The sequence below is a fragment of the Phascolarctos cinereus genome, unplaced genomic scaffold (genome assembly GCF_003287225.1).
Source record: "Phascolarctos cinereus isolate Bilbo 61053 unplaced genomic scaffold, phaCin_HiC Scaffold_4;HRSCAF=312, whole genome shotgun sequence".
NCBI classification, from domain to species: domain Eukaryota; kingdom Metazoa; phylum Chordata; class Mammalia; order Diprotodontia; family Phascolarctidae; genus Phascolarctos; species Phascolarctos cinereus.
Window position 1 is genome coordinate 654,949,678 of NW_027555847.1, and position 19,244 is coordinate 654,968,921.

At 52.2% G+C, this 19,244-nt stretch overlaps 1 protein-coding gene across 1 annotated transcript in view; it reads left to right on the forward strand.

Moving 5' to 3' along the window:
* PLEC (plectin) overlaps positions 1-19,244 on the forward strand; it is an 85,138-nt gene that overhangs the window by 33,532 nt on the left and 32,362 nt on the right. The window contains 17 exon segments of the mRNA XM_020995350.2: positions 239-328; positions 3,141-3,218; positions 3,643-3,735; positions 5,952-6,118; positions 9,231-9,346; positions 9,455-9,561; positions 9,685-9,804; positions 11,252-11,347; positions 13,400-13,527; positions 13,934-14,027; positions 14,464-14,618; positions 16,872-17,175; positions 17,304-17,381; positions 17,478-17,639; positions 17,802-17,906; positions 18,290-18,385; positions 19,034-19,159. Of these exon segments, the coding sequence (XP_020851009.1) occupies positions 239-328; positions 3,141-3,218; positions 3,643-3,735; positions 5,952-6,118; positions 9,231-9,346; positions 9,455-9,561; positions 9,685-9,804; positions 11,252-11,347; positions 13,400-13,527; positions 13,934-14,027; positions 14,464-14,618; positions 16,872-17,175; positions 17,304-17,381; positions 17,478-17,639; positions 17,802-17,906; positions 18,290-18,385; positions 19,034-19,159 (2,115 nt within the window).

Below are 19,244 nucleotides of genomic sequence, written 5' to 3' on the forward strand. Positions count from 1 at the left end.
ACCCACATGATGAGCGCTGTGCCAGCCCATTCTCCACAGCCCAGCCTGCCCTGGGGAGGGGAAGGAGGGGTTTTATGGTTCAATGGTCTTCAGCCTCAGGGCCCTCCCCCTTCTGTCCTTGGCTCGAGAACCCTATTGCCTTGGGTTCTTCAGTTGCTTGGACATATGGGTGCTTGCCACCCCTCTGCCGCCAGTCACACACAGCACACCTGGCTGACCGTCAGACTTCTTCCCTTAGGCGCAGCGACACATCAGTGACCTATATGAAGACCTCCGAGATGGCCACAACCTCATCTCCCTCCTGGAAGTGCTTTCAGGGGATAGCCTGGTATGTGACCCCTGGGCCTTGGGGGCTGCCAGCTTCGCTTGCTTGCTTTCCCCTGGGTGACTGCTTTTCCTTTTGGGACCCCTCCCTGTGGCCCAGCTCATCCTCCCTAGCCCTCACTCCTGAGCCTCCCAGCCAGCTTTCCCTTGTCCCATTGTGTTCTTCCTTCCCTGTTCCAGGAAGGTGTTCCTGGCGGTCACTGGGAGCCAGGGCTCCCCTCTGGCCCTGGCTGTCCCAGAAAGATTCTGGGATCTTGCTTCCCTCCCTTCTACCCAGGGCTAGCCCCAGCCAGGTATCTATGTCCTGCTTGCCTTCAGGACTAAGGCTGTTCTGGTCTGCCCTGCTTCTGGGTCCTCAGTACAGTCATGACCTTAAGGGTCTCCTCACCAGAGCTGGGGTCCATCCCACTTGCTTGTCTATCCTGTGGTGGTCCCAGACCTTTGTCCTGCCCTGCCAGGACCTACTGTTCAACAACCTTTGGCCTGGCCCCTTGACATGCTATGGAGTCCTACAGCCCTCCTTTGACCTGTGAGTTGTCCTCATGGGTCCTCTAAGTTACTTGCCTGCTCTTCTTTCCCCTCTCCCTCTCCTTCCCCTTAGGGCTGGGAACCCTGGCCCTGCTGCCTGGGCTGACCTAGCCAGGCCCTAACATATTAACCTCATTGTACACTCTGCTTTGACTTCTCTGCGGCTTTGGACTCTGACCCCTGACCTCTGCCCTTTACCCTTTGCCTACTGCCTGCCCTGCTCCGGCCGGGCAGCCGAGGGAACGTGACGTAATCAGGAACTTGCGCCTGGTGAGTGATTCTGTCCTGTTTGCCCTCGGCGGGGCGGCCCGAGTGTGACATGTCCCAGGACATGTGGCTCTGCCATTGGCTGCTGCGGCCATGATGTCAGCCCTGACCCCCCAGGGGGGGATGTATGCGGGATTTTTGCGGGAGAGCAGCTGAAGAAGATTGTCTATAAATGACATCATGCCCCAGGCAGCCAATCATAGCTCTGCTACTACCTCTGCTAACTAACAGCTGGCATGGGTGTGTGGCCTTGATAGGTTGTGTGTGCATGCAGCTGGATGACGTGTATACAGGGACACTGGGGTCTTGGGTTCCCCTTTCACTTGCCTTAGGTTCCAGAGGGCGCAGGACTAGATGCAGTAGGTAGAGTTATGGATTTCACTTTGATATGAGAAAAATCTTACTAATAATTAGAGCTATCCAAAAGTGGAATGGATTGCTTTAATAGGTAGTGAGGTACCCATCACCAGTGGTCTTCAAGCAGAGGTTAAAAGACTATCAGGGAGGTGGTAAAGGGGGTTCTTGCTCGGGTAGAGGCAAGAATGTCTTCTGAGTGTCCAGGGTTCTGGGATTGGGTACATTACTATGGATAGCAGCCTGGGGTGAGATGGGGGGGGACAGGGATGGGAGGAAGGGGAAAGGTTCCTAGAACTCCTCGGTGCTGTTCAGTATCCTTACTGAGCACTTGAAGTGTGGCCATCCCTGTTCCCCTGGAGAAGCGAGGGGGAGGGGTGGAGATGAAGAGGAGAGTTGGAAGGCCCTGCCCCTCAGGGAACTCCCATGTAGTCTGTTTGAGGAGACACGGCTCCCACGTGGTAATGGTGAACACCACAGGAAAGGATTAGATACCAAGCTCCCACCAGAGGCCCTGGCCTCCTAACTCTCCTGGAGCCCAGGCTGGCTCCTAGGCCTCTACCTAGCAGGGTTTCAGGGCCCCATTCCAGAAAGGACTGTATTTCCATAATGGGGGTTGAGCTTGTAGGTATTTGTTAGAGACCTTAGCCATCAGGGCCTATTGGTGGGAGAGAAGGGCCCTGGGACCTTGGGTCATGGGTCCTACTCTAGTCCCTGTTGCTGAGAAGGAAGCCAAGTCCAGTTGTCTTTGGGGGATTGGAGGAGGGGCTATTCAGCCAGACTAGGGTTTCCTTGCTATTGTTTCCTTACAAACCCCTTCCTTCCCTCAGCCTAAGACCAACACAAGCAGCAGGATTTCCCGGGGAAACTCTGTGCCTTTCCCTTGACTAGGCAGAGCCTGGACTCCTGTCCTATCCTCTAAAGGAGTAAAGGTGGCTCCAGGGTAGTTAGGTCCTTCCTGTTCCCCCATCTTATGTTATGAGGCGGCTTCCCTCTGTGTTCCTTCTCCTTCCCCAGAACCTTCTTCCTTTCCCCCTCCTCTCCCCTCTCCCCAACCTACCCCACTTGATGAAGAATGAAGGGAGGGCAGGGCAGCTGCCTACAGAGAACTAAGGGCCTAGGGGGCACATAGTCCTGAAGTACCTGCTTTAGTTCTGTGGGCAGTGGGAACACTGCGGCAGCTGAGTTCAGCTGATTGTATTTGAGTATAACCAGCCCTGAGCTCTAGCATGGGGGGGCCCCCTGAGCCTTGCTTAGAGCAGGGCAGCTTCTGTGAGGAGTGTCTAGTGGGCACACCCACCTCTAGTTCAAGTGAGCTGTGGTCCCAGCCAGGCCAGGCTGCATGTAGAAGCTAAGAGGTGGGAGTGGGAGTGGGGTAGGGGAAGGGTCAGTGTGTGAGCTGCCTGTTCTGAGCATCCCCAGGGGATGGGAGTGGAGGAACCTTTGGAAGAGAGAGAGAGAGAGAGAGAGAGAGAGAGAGAGAGAGAGAGAGAGAGAGTGTGTGTGTGTGTGTGTGTGTGTGTGTGTGTGTGTGTGTGTGTGTGTGTATGTGTAGAAAAAAAGGAAAAGAAACTGCAAGAGATCTTAGGGCCAAAGAGGTCCTGGTCCCTTACCACCCACAGGAGAAATTTTGATCTAGCTTGCTTTTCTTCTTTCTTTCCCCTTAGCCACGGGAGAAAGGGAGAATGCGCTTCCATAAGCTGCAGAATGTCCAAATTGCCCTGGACTACCTCAGACATCGACAGGTGAGACACACTATCTGCCCTGAGTATTTTGGGGCTAGACCTAGAATCCCTCTGTTCTGAACATCTCCAGGGCCTTGGCTCCTTTTAATACTTGGCATTTCCTGGTTAGGAGCCTCATGCCCAGTTCTGGGATCCTAGGACTCCTGAGGAGTATGGAAATGTAGTTGTAGATGAAGCCACACTCTGAAGTGTGATCCTGATCATCCATGGGGTCTAACTCAGACCAAAAGGCCTTTTCTTTCTAAGTATTCCTGGAATCCAACTCCTAGCCTCTGTTCCCTGATCATTCAGGGGCCTCACCCTGACCAGTAGACTTTCTGGCCTGAGAATCCACAGGTGCCTAGCCCCTCTGAATACTTGGCTTGGTCAGGGTCCAGAGCTGGGTCTGGGATTGTAAGTGACACATCTGGAAATTTGGTTGCAGGTGAAACTGGTGAACATCAGGAATGATGATATTGCTGATGGCAACCCCAAGCTCACCCTGGGTTTGATATGGACCATCATCTTACATTTCCAGGTCAGGATGCTGCCTTCTCTGAACCCTGCTTTTGCTGATGTACAAGGATGAAGCTGCCTGGGCAGCTGAGGGAGCAGGAGGATGTGGGGTCTTGGGGGAGGGGAGAAGGCCTTGAACTCTTGTCATACTAAAGGGAGCTAGAAAACCTGATAGTGTAGCTAGCCTTACAAAACCTGCCTTGGAGAGGCAAGCAGTGTGATATAGTGGAAAAGAACCCTGACTTTGGAGTCAGAATATGTGAATTCAAACCCCATCTCTAGCTGTTTAACCTTGGCAAATCATTCCTTGACTTCAGTTTCTTCATCTGTGAAATAAGGGAGTTGAGAACTAGATGGCCCTCTGAGATCCCTTTTAGCTCTAGGGTTCTGGTGTGTGAAAGGAGGCTCTCTTTGGAATTGAAGGCATTGGGGACACTGGAAGCTAGACATCAAGAAGAAAGATCTAGAGGACTATTAGAAAATGACAGACCATGTCAAGTGATGCCTAGAAATATACACAGCCCTAGGGGCTTTCTTATGTGTAGTAGGGGGAATATAGCAGGGGATGATGGCTCCGAGGGAATGAAGGAGGCTTCCTGTTAAGCAGTTCAAGAATTAGTAAGTCTTTCTTGAGCATGGACTATGTGCTTTGTGCTGTGGTGAACATAAAGAAGAATCACACTGCTCCTGCCTTCAAGGGGCTTACATTCTAGTCGGAGAGATACTAGACCCACACGGAACAACTGGGAAATGCTAGACTGTATGAGGCAAAGAGCATAGGAGGTGCCCTCCTCCCTGGAGTGTCAGGCAACACAAGTATTTTTTAAGCGCCTACCTTGTGCTAGGCACTGAACTAGGTTCTGGGGATATAGAGACAGAAGTACAGTGGTCCCTGGTCTCAGAGAGCCTTCCATCTGTCTAGGCATGGAGTCGACTAAGGCTGCAGGGAATGGGAACAACACATGATTCTGCCCTGGAATTTGGAGACTAGCCCATCCCAGTGGGGAGTGGAGCCAGGAAGAGCTAAGCTTTGTGGAGGTCTCACTGTCTTAAGTGTGACTGTTCTCAGGGTATTCAGAGTACCTTGTGTCTCTGTGCTCCAGGGGCTGGGGTGGGAGCCTTCCTCCCTCAACATCCATGTTCTTGGGCAGTACCCTCTGGCCTTTCCTATGAATGGCTGTGCCTATCCATCCAGGAATGTGCTCAGAGAGGGAAAACAGCTGCCACCCCCGGAGGGGAAATGCTTTGGAGAAGTGAAGGCTCAGAGGTTGGGCTGACTCATTGCTATCTGGTGCCAACCACTACCAAAAGCACAGGAAACGCATCTGATTCCTGTATGGGGTGGAGTCTGGTTGGCACAGTGGCCTGAGTCAACGAGAGACAGACAGACAGACAGAAGAAAGGGGCCCCCGGGCACCCACGAGGAATAGCTACACTATTGTGGCCATTATGGCATAGGCACTAGAGCTGAGTTCCCAGACATGCGTGCACACATTTATAGACGGACATTCCAAAAGGGAGGTCACTAGCCAGATGGAGCGATGAGCAGGCAGATTTTAGAGTAAGAGATAGATACATATGGACAGAGTTGCCTGGACAGGGTTCAGGGAGAGAGGGAGTGCTCTTAGTGCCCACCCAGGGAGGCTCTCCATTCCCTAAAGGCACTGCCCTTTTCTGGCCCCTTCCTCTGCCTCAGCAGGCTTGGAAGAGCTGTCTAACCCTAAGATGATGCCCTTTGCCACCTCTCTTCTTTATGAGCTTAGAGTCACTCATGAATAGGCAGTGCCATCGTGGCCTGCCAGTCCAGTGCCCAGCCTCTTGTCTCCTCATGTTTGGGAAGGAGGAGGGGGTAGCCTGTGGCTTAGAGGTCCTGCTATAGGGTGTGGCTCTGCTCAGGGCTGCCCAGCTCACTTTTAAGGCTTGAATTTCAGTAGCTGACCCTTGGTCTTGACCCTGTGGGGAGGGGAGGGGAGGGCAGGGATAGATAGGATGGCCAGGGCTGCTAAAGTTTGCGCTGAGAGGAAGAGCTATGCTCAGTCCAACATGAGGAGTTTGTGTTGGGTGACTTTCTGTTCCTGTGCCCTAAATGGGCCTGGGTTAGGGGAAGGTCTGTCTTCTCTCTTCTGGGCTGAGGTATGCTCACCCCTCATTTGCTTCCTACTGGGGACCGCCTTAGGGCTGGGCCCAGCAGCTTCTTACCAGGGCCTCACACCTCTCCTTCACGCTCCCTCCTTTCAGATCTCAGACATCCAGGTGAGCGGCCAGTCCGAAGATATGACTGCCAAGGAGAAGCTGCTGCTGTGGTCCCAGCGGATGGTGGAAGGCTACCAGGGCCTGCACTGTGACAACTTCACTGCTAGCTGGCGGGATGGGCGCCTCTTCAATGCCATCATTCACCGGCACAAGTAAGGGCAGGGCAGACCCTGGGCAATCTCACCCACCTCTTGAGTCCTCCTAGGGTCCCCAATAGGGGAGGACCATGTACCAGGTGCTGGAGCTGCATGGAAGACTACATGGAGGTGTGAGACCCAGCCCTTGGTTCCGAAGGACTCACAATCTAGAGGGACAGACAGGACACACTCCTGCAGAAAGTTAAATGATGCCTAGATAACAGACACTGAGGGGCCTTGGGAGAGTTACTCAGCATGGCTGGAGCAGAAAACACATGAGGTTGGAGAGATTGATTCAGAATTCAGAATTCAGAGGGCCTTGAATGCTAGGTTAAAGGCATTGGAGCCACTCAGAATAGTAATAATAGCTGACATTTAATAGCAGTTTTAAAATTGTTACCTCATTTGACCCTCATCTGGGAGGTAGGTGTTATTATGATCCCCATTTGACGGATGAGGAAAGTGAGGCAAACACGAATTAAATGACTAGCCCAGGCTCACACAGCTAGTAAGTGTCCGAGGCCAGATTTGAAGTCGGCTCTTCCTGACTCTGGGCCTGGTGCTCTAAGAGTCAAGAAGATCTGGGTTTGATTCCTGCCTCAGATACTTAGGAGAAGCTACTTAATCTCTCTGAGACTCAGATTCCTCATTCGTAAAATGAGGGGATGACCTCAGAGACCCCTTCCAGATCTAAAACCTGTTTCTACAGTTTTGTGACCAGCCTGCAAGCAGCAGGGCAGCCTTTTCCAGGGGTGCGGAGGTGGGAGAGAGGAAAGTTGGTTTTTTCCTTGGCTCTTGATCAATAATTGATCAATAAACATTTATGAAGCTCTTCCTATGGGCCAAGTACTGTGCTAAGTGCCTGCCCTGACAATTACTCTTATCATTGTACTGTTACCCTTAAGGGCCCAGGCACTGGCTTTTGGCCTGGAGGCTGCTCCTGGTCAAACTGTGGGGAGGCCCTGGCCTTCTGGAGACCTGTAGCAGCCCAGTTCTTGAGTCTCACGTTTCCTCGGGATCATAGAGGTAGAGCTTGGGCCTTAAAGCACCCCCCCCCCCCAGTCCAACCTCTCCCCTCTCATCTAATGGAGGATACTGAGGTTGGTTAAGTCGCCTAAGGTCACCCAGCTGGTTAAGTGACAGAGGCCCATTCTGAACTCAGAACCTTGACTCTAAAACCAGTGCCCTTTTTCCTACACCACACTATCTGTCTCCTCCCATGGGTCCCTCCTTCCTTTTCTTCTCTTTTTTATCCCCTCTGCCTTGTCATATATGTTGGCGTCTGGCCCCAGCCTTGGCCCCAGGCTCAGCATTCCCTTTGGAGGGAGCGTGTTGGGACACCTAGCCTGGTGGCTACCCATACCTGGCCCGCCCTGCTAATTACCATTCCCTAGGGAGTCTCAGCACATGTCCCCTGCTTTGGAGGGCTCTGGATTTCCATGACATAGGGCAGGCCCCTTCATTTCCTACCAAGATACACCCCCAGCCTTGGCTCTGCTCCATAAATAAGGTTTGGAATTGCCAGGGCCCTCAGAGGTACCCATGGGGTTGATTCTCTCCTTAAAACCTGACCAGGAGAGGGATCAGGGGAGTGGCTGACCCCATACCCTGTACCCCAATCCATCTGTACATCTTAACAGCCTACCTATTGTCTCCCTGTATTCGGAGGACTGAGTGTTGGAATCAACAAGACATGAGTTCAAATCCTGCCTGAGACACTTAATAGTTGTGTGACTCTGGACAAGTCAATCTTTTTGTGCCCCAGTTTCCTCTTCTGTAAAATGGAGGTAAAGGATTAAATGAGATAACAAGTGTGAGTTTCTTTGCAAACCTTAAAGTGCTATAAAAATGCCTAGCTATTGTTGTTATAAGAACCTGGTGAGTCAGGAAGGGGGTCTCCCCAGTTTTCTAGCTCAGGCTCCTCAGATGATAGGCCTCGCTCCCTTGCTAGAACAGACACAGACCACACTATAGGGAGGGGGTGGAGACATGTGGCTGCCGCTCTTATTGCTTCTCACGTGCGGTGCGTGGCTGGGTGGGCTACCTGAGACTCCTTTATTGCAGAGTCAACAAAACTGTAGACAGGTTGTGGCGTCTTATGCTGCCTGTCCCTGACTGGGCAGGCTGGACCAGGCCCGGCCCTGCAGTGGAGGAACCCCTGAGGGGAGGGACAGATCCTACCTGCTGCCAGGCTGGTGGTGGGATGGGTGGGGTGGGGTAGGGTGGGAGCAGGCTGCTGCGGGCTATGACTGCTGTATGGCTTCTCTTGGATGGGAGGGAGGGACCAGGGAAGGGAGCGCGAGTCTGTGCAGGGTTTGGGCAGGCTTCTCTCTGCCTCTTTCCAACCCCTGCCTTAAACTTGAGCCAAGCAGGAGGAGCTAACCAGCTGCCCCGCTCCCAGAGCCAGAGTGAGGCTAGTCAACTAGTCAAGTGGTGCCTTGGGACTGCTCGGGCACGGGGACCAGAGCTGCTGTCCTGGGAGAGGGGCAGGGGACGAGAGACACCCATAGGCAGAGAGGGGACATGAGTGCTCTGGTGAAGGGGAAGCAGAAGAAGGGGGCCTGGAGGAAGGGGCCCCGGCCCGCCGGTGGCAGGGAAGAACGGGTGCTGATGTTGTGTGAGGATGGCCGCCCGTCTGGAACCCAGGACCGGCTGCCGCTCAGTGGCCTCCAGGATGGAGGAGAGAGTTACCTGAGTGGTGAAGTGTATTCTGTACATTCCACTCTGCACTGCCGAGAGCTGTAGGCACCCTGGGCTTCTCTCCCCCCTACCCTTTCTCCTCCCCCTCCTTGGGCCCCTTCCCAGCTCCTTTTCTTCTGCCCTTTATCCCTCCCCCTCTTCCCTTTCGGTGCCATTATTTCCTTCCTTTCTTTTCGTCTTCCTCTTCTCCCACCTCCTCCCCTCCCCCTCTTCTCTCATTTCCTCCCTGTCTCCCACTTCTTCTGTTCCTTCCCCCACCACCTCTTCTCTCCTTCATTTGCTTGGGTAGGGAGTGAGAGTCCAGGCAGTCTTAGAGTGGGGACTCCCTAAGGGACCCCAGACCACCTAGCCACCCCAGTGAGGGGACTGAGGCTCCCTGTGTGTTGTGGCCTCTGAACCCAGTCCCATCCCTCCTTTCCTCCTACAGGCCCATGCTCATCGACATGAACAAAGTCTACCAGCAGAGCAACCTGGAGAATCTGGACCAGGCGTTCAATGTGGCTGAGCGAGAGCTGGGGGTCACCCGGCTGCTGGACCCTGAGGGTACGTGGTCCCTTTAAGGTGGGCTGCCCCAGGTCTGCTTGCTCCCTATTCTTTCCTGAGGTGGGCCTACACCCCTTTAAGTTCCCAACCTCATCTCTTCCCTGGCAGATGTGGACGTCCCTCAGCCAGATGAAAAGTCCATCATCACCTACGTGTCGTCCCTGTATGATGCCATGCCCCGGGTACCTGATGTGCAAGATGGTGTGAAGGCCAATGTAAGTGATGAGGGTAGGGAGGGAGCTAACCCGAGTGGGGGGCAAGGTTCCGGGGTCTCGCCCTCCTCCCTGTGGACACCTGGGCCAGGCCTTTCTGTCTGTAAGATCTGCCTCCTGGGACAGGAGCTGCAGCTTCGCTGGCAGGAGTACCGGGAGCTGGTCATGTTGCTGCTACAGTGGATCCGTCAGCATATCATTGCCTTTGAGGAGCGCAAGTTTGCCACCAGCTACGAGGAGACAGAGGTGGGCAGCTTCCCCTGTGTCCCAGGGCTCCTCCCGGGAGCCTGCCCTTCAGGCTTCTTCCAGAGGTATCCGCTCTCTGACAGGCCTAGGCCTGCTGCTGCTTCTGCCTCCTCTCCAGGCCAGGCTGTGCTGGGGTAGAAGAGACCAAGGAAACATTGAAATAGGAAAAACAAACAGGTACATGAAGGAAGGAAGTATAGGGTCCAGGAAGAAAAAGGAACAGGTTTTTGCAGGGTAGAGAGTGGTTAGTGTTAGGGCCAAGAACCTACCATGGTACTTTGCTCTACCCTGCCTTTGCCCAGCCCCACCAGAGGGACACGGTGGACAGGCCGCTGGTCCTGGAGTTGGGAAGCCCCAAATTCAAATCGGGGTTCAGATAGTGTGACCCTGGGGAAGTCACTTCACTCTGTTTACTTCAGTTTCCTCATCTGTAAAATGGGGATGATAATAGCATCTACCTCACAGAATTATCATGAGGATCAAATGAAATAATAATTTAAAAGTTTTTAGCACAGTGACTGGCACATCGCAAGTGCTGTGTGTACACTAACTAGAGAGTTATCTTGATGGGCGCTGGTGAAGGGTGAGTCTGTTGCTACTGCTACTGTTAAGACCGCCTCTCCCACTTCCACGGGTGCTGAGTTCTAATTTAGGAAGTGGGATCAGGGCAGGTCCATCCCTGGCCTCCTGTTTCCTCTTGGGACTTTTCAGGCTCTGTAGCCTCCCTCAAGGTTCCGACATTGGACTCTGGTGTTTGGGTTTCTGTTGAGTACCCGGCCTCTCAGGTCCATTGGACAAACACTTAAAACCATTCCCAGCTCCTCCTCCTTCATTCCCTGGCAGCCAGGTTGGTGAAGGGCCATGAGATCATGCCACGTACAGATTATTTGGAGGAAGTGTAGACTGGAGAAGAGGAGATTTAGAAAGAACGTGGCAGCCATCTTTGAGTGTGTGAAGGGCTGTCACATGGAAGAGAGAATAGACTTGCTTGGCATGACTCTAGAGGGCAGATTTGAGAGTAGTGGATGAAAGTGGCAAAGAGACAGAGTTAGTCTTCGAGTAAGGAAGAAGTTCCTAATAGTGGAGTGGGCTGCCTTGGGAAGTGGGGGTGATATTGTCTCCTGAGAGGGAATCCACATCCCCTGAGCCTAGTGCTTACTGCGAGGCTGTTCTCCCAGCAATATCATTCACCCTGGGGTACCCTTCCAAGACCCTGCCCTGGGCCCGGGCCCAGCCCCGACCCTGACCAATGCTCTCTAGTGACAGCATATAGGCCTGCCCCATTGGAAGGGCTCAGAGTATCAGCTTAATTGACCGCAGGATTACAGGCTCAGAGCTGGGAAGGAACCTTAGAGATCCCTTAGGCAGCCCCTACTTTGAGAGCTACACGCCCTTTCTCAGGTGGCTGGACGTTGGGGAGCCTCCTCATGTCCACATCTCTTTACAGATCCTCTGGTGTCAGTTCCTCAAATTTAAGGAGACCGAGCTTCCCGCCAAGGAGGCCGACAAGAACCGATCCAAGAGCATTTACCAGTCACTGGAGGTGAGAGGCTGCCTTTCCTCAGAGGGGCCCAAGGAACCCAGCGGCTCCTCTGCTTGCTGGGCCCTGCATCCTCGCCTGGCCAATTTTTGGTCTTCTTTTCCTTCTGTGTTGGCACCCCCTTCCCTAGCCTCGCTCCTTAATACCTTAAGCTTAGCCTCATCTTTTATTGCTATCTTCCAAAGGAGGAGTGAGACAGTGCCCAGGGACATGCACATCCAGGGCTGCCCTGTGATTGTCCTGGGGGACCATGGTTTGGGGGTAGGCCCCATGTTGATACCTCTGGACCCCTGATATGGAAGCCATCAGCTCAGAATTGGGGTGGGGTGGGGTTCTATAAATGTAAACTTGGGCTCAGGGTCTTTAGAAGCAACTTGACCTAGTCAAAAAAATGCTGGGCTTGGATTCAAGGGACCTGGGATGGAATCTGGGATCCCTACCTTGCTCAGTAACTGCTCTTTAAGCATCTGCTCCTCTGCTCTGCTGAAATACTCAAGGGTCTGTGGTGTCAGTGAAGGGGACTCCTAGGGGTGGGAACTCCTTCTGCCTATGACTTACTAAGTCCTGGGGAATTCTAGTGATGAGTCTGATTTCAGGGAAGGGCATTTTATAAATATGAGCTAATAAACACAGAAAGGAATGAGATAACTTTGGGGCCTCTGAGGAGGTGTTGCTGCATCTCCTTGCTTATATACCCGGACTTTTATACGTTATGTTCTTTGAGCCAGAGGATGCAGTATTGGAGGAGTGGAAACCCCAGACCAGCTGGAGGCACCTATAGAATATGTATATTTCCCTGTCCTCTTCCATATCCCTAACATAGAAATTAACTGACCTGAGAGGCAGCTTGCTGTAGTGGATAGAGCATCGTATTTGTAGTCAGGAAGATGTGAGTTCAAATCTCATCTCAAATGCTCACTAGTTTTTTGACCCTGGGCAAGTCATTTAACCTCTCAGTTTCCTCATCTGTAAAATGGAGATAACAGCACCTCCCCCACCCCAGTTATTGTGAGGATTAAATGAGATAAATTATATAAAGCACTTTGCAAACTTTATAGTCCTATACATCTGTTCAAGATGTTGTCAAGAGTCACATAGCTACTGTATCAGAGTCAGGATTTGAACCCTGATCTTTCTGTCTTCAAGCTTAGTGCTCTACCCACTTGGTTAGGCTACCTCTCAAATGGTGACAGTAATATGTAGCACAGTCTTCCTTCAAAGATTGTTGTGGAGAACTCTGAGGCAGGATTTAAGGATCTGTCATTTTGATAGTTAATCACCAGGCCTTTATTAAACATCTACTATTAAGCTTCGGGAGATAGATACAAAGAAAGAAAACTTTCCTGCTCTCAAGGAACTTATGTTCTCCTGGGGGTGGGAGAAGATACATAAGCACCTACGGGAAAAATAACAAGATGGGTTAGTTCACTGATGCAAATTGCAAGTCCTTTGTTACTTCAAAGATAGTCTTTGAGTTGCTGTGGCTTACAGGGTCATTGGTCTGCAGCTAATCTAGTAATAGATCTTGGATTTCAGGGGAAAGTGTTGTATAAACCTTAAAGCATTATATGAGTGTGAGCTGCAACATTTTTATTATTTTAAATATAGAAAGATACAAGGCAACTTTGGGGCCAAAGAGAGGTTTAGTGACGACTGTCCTTGGTGTGTGATCACTCTTAAATTATTATTATAACCGTTACAACTCATAATCATCATTCACATGTATCTCATGCTTGGTCGGATCTAAGTACTTTTCATATATTATCTCCATGGACCTGAGTTTGAGCCAGAAGACATAGTCCTGGAGCAAGGCAAGCCTCAGACCAGCTGGAATGAGGCAAGGAGTGTGAACACCAGCCCATCCTCTTCCAAGTTATTTGTTTGCACACAGGTAGCTCGCACACGTACACTTACCCTTCTCCTTGCCCCACCTACCTGCCACCTTCCTGAAACATACCCTGTGGGGGCCCCACCTTGTTGGACAGGCAGAGCATTGTCCACCTGGCAAGTGCTGAGCACTCCTGAACCTGTTCCCTATTCCCTGTACTCATGCAGGGGGCTGTGCAGGCTGGGCAGCTGAAGGTACCACCAGGCTTTCACCCTCTGGATGTAGAGAAGGAATGGGGAAAGCTGCATGTGGCCATCCTGGAGCGGGAGAAGCAGCTGAGAACGGAGTTTGAAAGGTGAGTGTGGACAGTATGGCGGAAGGGAGGTCTGACACCATAGATTTTCCATGGGGCAGGAGGAGGGGGTCCCCAGGAAAGCCAGGGAGGTGGGGAGCAGGAGGCTGGAGGGAGGTGCCTGTGGTGGGGCTAATAGGAACCACACACTGGTGACTCATCACCCGAGAGAGGAAACGGTTTGCCACTAAAATTCTTATGCTCTACTCAGAGTTTGGGCAGTGGAACCTTGAAAGGAGACAGAAAACCACTTCAGGGAAGGTTGGAGGGGTTGGCCCTAGCCCTGGGCCATCTTGTGCTTTCTGCTGGTGGACTCCCAGGATGGACAGAAAGAGCCTGAGGTGCCTTAGCTTGCCATCCAAGGCCTCTGAAGTGAAGCTCTCTGGTTTGGGATGGGTGTGTCCTGCAGGCAGGAGTGTCTCCAGAGAATTGTGAGCAAACTACAGATGGAATCCGGCCTGTGCGAGGAGCAGCTGAATCAGGCTGATGCCCTGCTGCAATTGGTGAGGCCTGGTGCAGAAGGGTGGGGCAGCAGGCACTGGGGGAGGAGCAGACTGGCCTAGGGGCTGGGTCATCTGGAGAGGGAGGCGCCTGGTGAGAGTTGGGTGTGGCTGGACCAGGGATTTCTTTTCTCATCCAAGCCTGAGGCTGCTTTGGCTCATGGGTGGATCCTGCCTGGCTAAAAAGCCAGAGCTGCCAGAAGTGTGGAGCTCTATGGATTTCTCTCAACAAACATCTAGGGCCTGTTGGGTGTTGAACTCTGCCCTAGGCTAGGGAAAATGCAGCGTTTAAGACCTAGTTTAAAGGCTTACATAGCCAAGTAGTGTGTTGAGGTTTTGGGAGAGCTGTGACCCTGGGACCTCCCAGGAGGTGGGGGTGGCTGAGCAGCCATGTCTTCACGCACACTCTTACTCTTAGGAGACCATTGTGCCATTGCAGGACATCCGGCTGCTAACCTCAGGCAAAGCCCCTCAGCATGCTGGCGAAGTGGAGAGGGACCTGGACAAGGCCGATAGCATGATCCGACTGCTCTTCAATGATGTGCAGACCCTCAAAGATGGGCGGCACCCACAGGGCGAACAGATGTACCGAAGGTAACAGGCGTAAGGGGACATCTGGAGCCCCTTGAAGGGCCTGCTTCCCAGTGGGCTGGAGGCAGCTGCTATACTGGCCTAAAGGTTAGGATGGCCAGTCTATAGACCTGGCTCTGCCATTCTCATGGACTTTGTGCCCTGGTGAAAGACACTTAAACCCGCTGGGCCTCAGTTTCCTTGGCTTTAACATGGAACTGATGGTCTGTGCTTCTACCTTCAACCAAGAGCTGCAGTGCAAAATACAAAGTGCTGTTGAGAAAGGTTAGGGAGGAGAGGGAGACCCAAATCCTGGGCTGGGGTCTGCCACTAGTACTATCTCATTATTCATTCATTCATTCATTCATTCAGCAAACATTTTTTAAACACCCATTGTGTACTGAGTAATCTAACTCATGAATGTAGAACTGGAAGAGGCCTCAGACACCTTCTAGTCCAACGTCCTCTTTTTACAGATGAGGAAACTGAGGCTCACAGAGGGGAAAGGATCATAGAATCATAGATTTAGAACTGGAAAGGGCCCGGGAAGCCATTTACTTAGGGCTGAGGGTGCTGAGGTTAAGTGATAATTGCCCGAGGTCACACAAGTAGTTAATATCAGAGGCAGGATTTGAACCCAGGTCCTCTGTATTGGGCGTAGTGCTGGAGGAGATAGGTAATTTAGATAGGACAGGGCCCCTGGCCTCCTAGGGCTTTCAGTTTCCATCTGCGTAGGGGAACAGTCCCTGCCTGCTTAGCCGTCTCACAGGGCTGCTGTAAGGAGCAGCTGCCCTTCTGTAACAGATGAGAATGTGTCTTGGTAGGGTGCCAAGGACAGTCACGGGCAGCGCTGCTATCTTGGCTGGATCACGTCCCTCGTGGCTCCCTTGCTTTCTGCCTTCCCTGACTAACCACGGGTCCTGCTGCCTTCTGTTCTTCCTTGTGACTGGCTTCATCAATACACAAGACCCTCCATTTACTCTGTGGGGGGCAGGGGAGAGCCCTTAAACCAAATTCCTCAAGCCAGAGGCTCTGCTCTGATATTGTTTTTTGTTAGTTTTAACAAGCGTTTATTAAACACCAACTAAGTGCCATGAGCTGTGTTGCTATAACAAATCTCATCTAATTTCATCTTCATGACAAACCTGAGAGGTGGGTGCTATCATGAGCCGCATTTTGTAGGTAGGAGAACTGAGTCAGGCAGAATGACTTGTACAGGGTCACGCAGCTTCATCTGAGGTCCGATTTGAATTCAAGTCCTCCTGACTCCCAAGTCCAAGGCTCTGTCTACTGCACCGCTTGGTTGTCTCTCTGGCTCTCCTCTGGCTGAGCCTGGTGCTTTACTCTGGGCTCACGGCCCAGACGTCTCTGTGTGTGGGGAGCTGAGGGCTAGGTCAGGCTGGAGAAACTGGGAAGTCTTTCCTTCCTTCTCCCAAGGTTACATCTCAGAGGACGTCAGGCCTTAGTTTGGAGTTGATTCCAGATCATTAGACGTGCATGAATTTGCATACAAGCATAATTTCATTAGGTTCGACAAACATTTCTAAAGTACCTCCTAGTGCTAGTCTGTATTCCTGATGATACAGAAACAAGAGAGTGCCTGCGGTTAAGGAGCTTACCTTCTACTACCTCAGGCCCACACAGCATGTGGCTCAGGGATGCTTGTGGCCTGAGGGATTTCAGGTGGCCTATGAAAATATTTGAAGGTGTAAAAGAAAGTAAAGATGTAACAAGTGCTTTGTCCATGCCCCGCTTAACCTGCCTTCCACTAGTCACTATTGTGCCCGTCATGTAACTTGGCGGGTGGATTGCCACTGTGTACTTGCTCCTGTTTGTCACATGACCTGTGGCAACCAACCACAGCCAGTCTGTCTCTAGTCTGAGAGGAGCAATTTCATGATAAATAGAAATCTTAAGTATGAAGTGTAATTAATTGATATTAATTGAAATTTCCTTTTTTTTAAAAATGTGGTTTATTTGCAAAATAGTTTAATCACTAATTATACCTTTACTTGGAAAGTGAGCCACTAAAAAGTGAGCTGCTAAAAACCTATCTGTGATCCAAAGAAGTTTAGCCTATTTTAATTTTGGCCCCTACCTCCCAAGTTGTGCAGGTCTGTACTAGATAGTACAGCTGGTGGGGAGTTGGCTATTATAAGAGAAACAACTTTCCCTCTTCCTTTCCACCCTTGCTACAGACTTCCTCTGGGATACCACCCAGGATTCTTGCAGTTCTCCCTCTGGCCAAAGCTGACGGCCTCCTCATCTCTCTCCTAGGGTATACCGCCTGCATGAGCGGCTCGTGGCCATCCGCACGGAATACAACCTGCGGCTCAAGGCTGGTGTGCCCGTGACTCAGGTGAGCCCAGTGACCTCCCAGAGGCGGTCTGAGCTGGAGGATGTCACTCTACGCTACCTGCAAGACCTGCTGGCCTGGGTGGAGGAGAACCAGCGGCGGCTGGATGGGGCAGAGTGGGGTGTGGACCTCCCCAGTGTGGAGTCACAGCTGGGCAGCCACCGGGGGCTGCACCAGTCCATCGAGGAATTCCGGGCCAAGATTGAGCGGGCACGGGCAGATGAGGTGAGCTGAAGCCAAGCATACACATTGGACTGATACCCTGCCCCCCCTCCCCAACCACCACCACCTTAGGCCTGTTTTCTAGGATGTACAGGGCAGAGGAAGCTTCATTCTCTCTTCCCTCCCCACAGAGCCAGCTCTCTCCAGCCACCAGAGGGGCCTACAGGGACTGCCTGGGCAAATTGGACCTACAGTATGCCAAGCTGCTGGTGAGAAAAATGAGGCCATGGTGGGGACAGTGGTTGAGCTAAAGGGGGACTTCCCCTCTGACCTCTGCTCTCCACCTTTCCTGCTTGGGTCTGTAGAACACCTCTAAGGCCCGGCTGCGGGGTCTGGAGAGCCTACATGGCTTTGTGGCAGCGGCCACCAAAGAGCTGATGTGGCTGAATGAGAAGGAAGAAGAAGAAGTCAACTATGACTGGAGTGAACGCAACAGTAACATGGCGTCCAAGAAGGACAGCTATTCGGTAGGGAGTAGGACTGGCCCCCCAGAATCCTTGCAGTTCTACCTCCGCCCCTGGGTCTTGGCTTCTTCTGAGTCAGCACAGGGAAGGTGGGGAGGGGGAGGCAGGCTGGCCAAGTTTCTCCATCAGAGCAGCTCTCTGAGGCCACCTATTCCAACCCTCCAGGGCTTGATGCGGGAGCTAGAGCTGAAGGAAAAGAAAGTCAAGGAGATCCAGAATACGGCAGAGCGCCTCCTTCGGGAAGATCACCCAGGGAAGGCCACTGTGGAGGTAGGCAGCAAGGCGGTGGGGACAAAGGGAGGGCAGCAGGCAGAACTGGCGAGAGCGGGGGGGGAGGGGGTCAAAGGGAAGGAGACCTTGGTAGAAGCAGGTAAGTGCCTCTGCTCTTGGCTCCAGGTGGAGTGCACCAAGTGGGAGAGACCTATCGATCCATCAGCGAGCATTTATTAAGCATCTGCTCTGTGCCTGTCACTGTGCCATGCACTGGGGACACAGAGACAAAAATGAAACAGGTGGAGGGGGGAAGGTGAGGCGCCTGCCCCACCTCCCCTTCTGCTCTGCCCACCAAAGGGGCCCAGCGGGATGAGGAGGTGGGGGAAGGATTGCAAGGGCCGGCCATGTGTGCACCTTGTGACCGTGGGCTGCTGTTGTAGGCGTTCCAGGCTGCCCTGCAGACCCAGTGGAGTTGGATGCTACAATTGTGCTGCTGCCTTGAGGCACATCTGAAGGAAAATACAGCCTATTTCCAGGTACCTGTCAGTCCCCCTTCTGTCCCTAAACCAGGCTTCACTTATCCCTCTGAGCACAGGGCTAGCTGCCTACAGTTGGGAGATCTCAGAGTCTCGCTCCTTTAAGGGATAGTAGATTTAGAGCTGGAAGACACCATCTAGTCCAACCCCCTCCTTCTGCAAATGAGGAAACTGAGGTTCATTTTGCTAGTAAGTGTCTGAGATGGGATTTAAATTCAAGTTTTCCTGACTCCCAGGTCCCAAGTTCAACAGTCTGTCCACTTGGCCACATTTCCTCTCCTTGCTCTGAAGGGGCCATAGCTATAAGTAGCCTTGGCAAGCTGGGCCTGGTGATAGCTCATGATGGTCATAATTTAGAGTTGGATGGGACCTTAGAGGTCACTTCCTCCGTTTTACAGAAGAAGAAACTGAGACCAGAGTCACATAGGTAGACTTTGAGAGCCATAGATTTGAGTCAAGATTTGAACCTAGCTCCTCCTGACTCCAAATCCAATACTCTTTCCACTGCCCAGATATTTATTGGGTAACTATTCTGTGCAAGAATGGCACTGTCCTAGGTGCTAGGGATGGAAAAAATCAGGAAAAAAATGGGAAGACATTGCCTGAGTAAGAGTCTGCTGGGCCTGAGACCTCTCTTTCTGGCTCTAGTTTTTCTCTGACGTTCGGGAGGCTGAGGAGCAGCTGCAGAAGCTTCAGGAGACAATGAGAAGGAAGTATACCTGTGACCGCTCCATCACTGTCACTCGTCTGGAGGACCTGCTGCAAGATGCCCAGGTGAGCCTGCCTGCCATGGGGAGCCTGCCTTCTCCATTCCCTATGGGAGGTTGGCCTTGACCTTCCATGAGAGGCCAGTAAAAGC